The 2500-nt window shown below is 52.8% G+C and overlaps 1 protein-coding gene across 1 annotated transcript in view; it reads right to left on the bottom strand.

Moving 5' to 3' along the window:
• The window catches only part of LOC308138667 (uncharacterized protein), a gene marked incomplete at its 5' end in the record, with an annotated part of 9514 nt that overhangs the window by 4478 nt on the left and 2536 nt on the right, over positions 1 to 2500 (bottom strand). The window contains 7 exon segments of the mRNA XM_080507881.1: positions 580 to 678; positions 1060 to 1158; positions 1853 to 1899; positions 1902 to 1959; positions 2121 to 2213; positions 2215 to 2237; positions 2240 to 2249. Coding sequence (XP_080364007.1) covers positions 580 to 678; positions 1060 to 1158; positions 1853 to 1899; positions 1902 to 1959; positions 2121 to 2213; positions 2215 to 2237; positions 2240 to 2249 — 429 coding nt within the window.

Genomic DNA, 2500 nt, shown 5'->3' with positions numbered 1-2500 from the left:
GGAGGAGGAGGAGGAAGAAGAGGAGGAGGAGGAGGGTTACAGAAGGTCACACCATGCCATGAAGAAGACAGTCAGTGACGTCACTGCTCTCAGGTCTCGGGGGAGGGCTGGTCGTTATCAGGTGTTTTCTCTCCTCAGACCACCAGGTGGCGCCAAAACACCACAGGTGGCTCCAGCGGTAGTCTGCAGCCCAACCAGACGTTCCGGTCCGGATCCTGGTGGTCCTCAGGAGCCGGACTGGTGGAACCTTCACGGTTTGTCACGTTTACATTTCAAACAAGTTTGTTTTGCTGAATGTTTCACATTTCTGACCGGAAGTGACGACATTGTCCTGATGCCTGATGTGATGAAAGCGTCTGCTGCTGAATCAGTGGAGGAAGTGAAGAACGTCTGGAGCGTTCAGGAAGCTGCTGGTGCATTCTGGGAGTTTTTACCAACTTTACAAAAGCTTTGGCTTTGAGGCTCGTCTGATACTGTGTTCCCTGTAGGGGGGGGCGACCCGAGACACCCCTCGGTCCTGGTCGGTCCTGGACGGTCCTGGTCGGTCCTGGTCGGTCCTGGTCCTCGGTCTGGACTCACCTTGTCTCTGGAGGTGAACTTGGCTCCCTGGTCCAGGAGGAGCTGCAAGGCGGGAAGGTTTCCTCCTCTGCAGGCCCAGTGCACTGCTGTGGCCTCCAGCTACACACACACACACACACACACACACACACACACACACACACACACACACACACACACACACACAATGTTAAACTGTCATCTGTGTGTGGGACTCAAAACACAAAAAGAAAGTAGTGACACACCGACATGTGTTTTATTAAATGTTCTGGCTGGAACTCTTTAAACACCTTCAAATCTCGTTTATCATCTCAATACCAGTGAGGCTCTGAGGCTACAAACCTCCTGCACCAGCCTCACAGGCTACATTAGCTTAGCTTAGCATAGCTTAGCATAGCTTAGCATAGCTTAGCATAGCACGGTGCAGGGTTGGTACCGGTTCAGTATCGGTGCGTCTCTCAAACTGAGCATGTGATGATGCTGGTTCCAGTGAAGACCCACCTTGTCCGTCCTCTCCAGGGACGCCCCGGCGTCCAGCAGTGTCCTCATCACCTCCACGTGTCCCCCGAACGAGGCCTTGTGCAGAGCGCTCCTCTGGAACTGGATGGCAGGACAAGGACCACGTGTGAGGACGTTTCATTCAGGATTGTGGAGCAGAGCGGCGGGACTGGTATCTAGAGTGGTAGGACTGGTATCTAGAGCGGTAGGACTGGTATCTAGAGCGACCGGGACTGGTATCTAGAGCGGTAGGACTGGTATCTAGAGCGATAGGACTGGTATCTAGAGTGGTAGGACTGGTATCTAGAGTGGTAGGACTGGTATCTAGAGCGACGGGACTGGTATCTAGAGCGACGGGACTGGTATCTAGAGCGACGGGACTGGTATCTAGAGTGGTAGGACTGGTATCTAGAGCGGTAGGACTGGTATCTAGAGTGGTAGGACTGGTATCTAGAGCGATAGGACTGGTATCTAGAGTGGTAGGACTGGTATCTAGAGCGGTAGGACTGGTATCTAGAGCGGTAGGACTGGTATCTAGAGCGATAGGACTGGTATCTAGAGTGGTAGGACTGGTATCTAGAGCGATAGGACTGGTATCTAGAGCGGTAGGACTGGTATCTAGAGCGACGGGACTGGTATCTAGAGCGACGGGACTGGTATCTAGAGCGACGGGACTGGTATCTAGAGCGACAGGACTGGTATCTAGAGTGGTAGGACTGGTATCTAGAGCGACGGGACTGGTATCTAGAGCGACGGGACTGGTATCTAGAGCGACGGGAGAAGGGGTGAGACTCACGTTGTCGGCTGCATTTGGGTTTCCTCCGTCAGTCAGGTATTTCTCACCAGGGGGAGTTTGTTCTCCATGGCGGCGCTCAGGAACTGCTGCTCGTCTACCAACTCCGGCTGCCGGGAGGAAGGAAGAGATTATAGAGCATCTTCCTCCTCTAATACAGATTATAGAGCATCTTCCTCCTCTGACACCAGATTATAGAGCATCTTCCTCCTCTAATCCAGATTATAGAGCATCTTCCTCCTCTAATCCAGACTACAGAGTGTAATCCCACCAGGCTCTCGGGCTCCGGCTCTTTCTTGTGGTGGACGGGGGCCTTCCTCTCCCTCCTCCTCTTCCTCAGCTGCAGGATGTTGAACAGGTCGTCCCACCGTCTCCAGCTTCAGCCGGCGCTCCGGTCCGTCTGGGGGGACGGAGACGAGACGGACGAGACAGACGACTTCAGCAGAGACGAGACGGCGACAACGTGAAGAAACAAAACATTTCACTCAAGGCACAAAAAAGTAACGTTGGAAATACAAATCAAAAAATTGAATGACTTGTTTTTGCCTTTTTCACGGCAGCGTTTTGTAAACAATGTCTGTTTACAAAAAAAAACCACCTTGTTTGTTTCCCTGCTGAAGCCACACGCCTTGCAGCCGAGGGCCACGTTCT

The sequence above is a fragment of the Blennius ocellaris genome (genome assembly GCF_963422515.1).
Source record: "Blennius ocellaris genome assembly, chromosome: 13".
In the NCBI taxonomy this organism is placed as follows: Eukaryota; Metazoa; Chordata; class Actinopteri; order Blenniiformes; family Blenniidae; genus Blennius; species Blennius ocellaris.
The sequence above is the reverse complement of the archived record's forward strand: the minus strand, read 5'-3'. Positions and strand labels throughout refer to the sequence as shown.